At 29.9% G+C, this 2,338-nt stretch overlaps 1 protein-coding gene across 2 annotated transcripts in view; it reads right to left on the bottom strand.

Moving 5' to 3' along the window:
* The window catches only part of LOC117168902 (probable phospholipid-transporting ATPase VD), a 136,973-nt gene that overhangs the window by 30,132 nt on the left and 104,503 nt on the right, over positions 1-2,338 (bottom strand). For both annotated transcript variants that reach the window (XM_033354834.1, XM_033354833.1), the window contains exon 10: positions 1,184-1,673. In XM_033354834.1, the coding sequence (XP_033210725.1) occupies positions 1,184-1,673 (490 nt within the window). The remainder of the gene's footprint in view (positions 1-1,183; positions 1,674-2,338) is intronic.

Here is a 2,338-nt window from a genome sequence, read left to right as displayed (position 1 = left end):
TTTAGCGTGCAATCGACTCGGGATACTTATAAGATACTACCATGATTTTTTTCAGATTTTTTGGTCCAAAAATAAATTAGGCCAAAAACCGGCCTTACCGACACTCCCCCTTTGGAATATTTTTGGATTTTTTTTTTTAGAATTGGTATACAGAGGTTTTTGGGGTCGCTAATTACGAATCCGAACTCAGATTTTAAAAATTCAAAATAATAATCACAAAATTAGCAATGTGAACAAATTTTTAAAAAATTATAAAATAAATAAATAATAAAAGATACAAAGTATTTAAAAAATTGAAATTGAATCAACTGCAACTGTTATACATCTATGAAATTGGTTATTTTAGGTTAAAGGTCGCCATATTAGTACCAATTTTCAAAATCTAAATTCAGATTCGTGATCAGTGACTCCAAAAATCCTTGTACACTCATTTTTTAAAAAATCCAAAAAAACTTTATTATTTTGGCCGCCATATTGGATCCGTCATTTTGTATTTTCAAAGTCTGATTTCAGATTCGTCATCAGCGACCCCGAATACCTCTGTGTACCAATTTTCAGAAAAAAATCCAAAAATATTCCAAGTTTCAGGTGCCATATTGGATTCGTCATTTTGAATTTCCAAAAAGGATATAATGGAACGTTTTTTGAATAATGAATTTTTTCAACAAAAAAAATTTTTTTTCATCTTTGTTTATAAGTATTAAAAAATTATTTAAAAATTTTAGACCCTTCGCCCATAAATTTCAATTTCTCATCATTCTGCGAGCATGAAATTAAAAAAAAACTTGTGTAAAACTCAATAAAAACTACTCTGAAATCAAAAAAATGATATGATAGAAGGTGGGAATACGGTATTCCCACCATGCCTCAAAGGGTTAACTAAATAGTTGAATTTTTATTTAAATAATGAAGCTTCAAAATAGAAATTAATTCTTAACAAAACATTTATAACTTCTAAAAAAGAAGTTTAATTTTTCACCAAAGAATTGAATTATCAACAAACAAAAAACAGAATTTTCAACTAAAAAGTTACGTTTTCAACCAAATAGATGAATTTTCAAATAATAATAATAAAAAAACAAACAAATTTTCAACCAAATATTAAAAAGTTAAATTTTCAGTTAAAAAAATGATGATTCTCGAAGAAACAAAATAAGTTTTTGAAAAAAGAAGGAATACTTACATGCAAAACTTCGAAAGCGAGGGTGGAATTGTCAGGTAGAGAAACTACAGCAGTACGAGGAGTTCGTTTGATAAGTTTGACATTGTAGGCTCGCGCGGCATGCACCAGAGCCAACTCATCAGGACTTTCAGCCTCGTAAATTTCCGGCAAGGCCGCAACAGTCTTGACTCCGTCATCTGCCGACTGGTTTCCTCTTTGGCCCATGGGCGAAAGTTTTCTCACCAAGTCCATGCCCAAGTTTGGAATTGATCTTAAATTTAATAACCTCGGCCTGAGGACTTTGCTACGGAAATTGGGGGAGTCGTTGCTCGATGGCACTTGAGTTGAGGAGGGCATCGCAGAAAGAGGAATTCCGTGATTTGGAGAGGTTGATGTTGACGATGCCAAAGTGGGTGGAGTTAATGTCAATATTGGCGGCGGAGTTGAAGGCTCGGTGGGCTGAGAACTTGGAACTGGAGTGACACTCCTTGACTCGGCCAGCCTCACGTATCTGACAAATTATATTCATAATCAATATTTATCAGGCTGTATACTCAAATCCGGGACAAAAACAATTCCCTGACAATTCCAGGTGTCACAACAATTTCACAAGTTTATTATAAATAATTATATTTTAATTTACTTAATTAATTTGTGATAGGATTAAATTAAGGTTAAATTATATTGCAAGATATTCTTGAATATTATATTTACCATCGAATAATTAAATTAATTAAACTAAACATATTATTGACCATTTATTGAATTTCACTCTTTAAACTCCATGCATTCTGAATAATATATATATTTTTATTTTAACTTTATCTCGATATACTATAGGGAAATGCTAAAATTCCTAAAAATTCGAATAGAATTATTGAATTTTCTACTAAAAAATTTAAATTTTAAGCAAATGGATTTCAAACCAAAAAGATGACTTTTTAATCAAACTGGAAGAGTTTAATTTTTCATCAACAAATTTAAAGTTCAACAAAGAAGATTAATTTTCTACCAAAAAATAAGAGTTTTCGACAAATACACGAATTTTCAACAAAAGATAAATTTTTGCATTAAAAAATGCATAAAAAAATTTACATTTTCAAGAAAGAAGATAATTTTTTAATTAAAATGAATCTTGAACCAAAAAGTACGAAATTTGAAAAAAAAAATTGAATT

Source organism: Belonocnema kinseyi, chromosome 3 (genome assembly GCF_010883055.1).
Source record: "Belonocnema kinseyi isolate 2016_QV_RU_SX_M_011 chromosome 3, B_treatae_v1, whole genome shotgun sequence".
NCBI lineage: Eukaryota > Metazoa > Arthropoda > Insecta > Hymenoptera > Cynipidae > Belonocnema > Belonocnema kinseyi.
The sequence above is the reverse complement of the archived record's forward strand: the minus strand, read 5'-3'. Positions and strand labels throughout refer to the sequence as shown.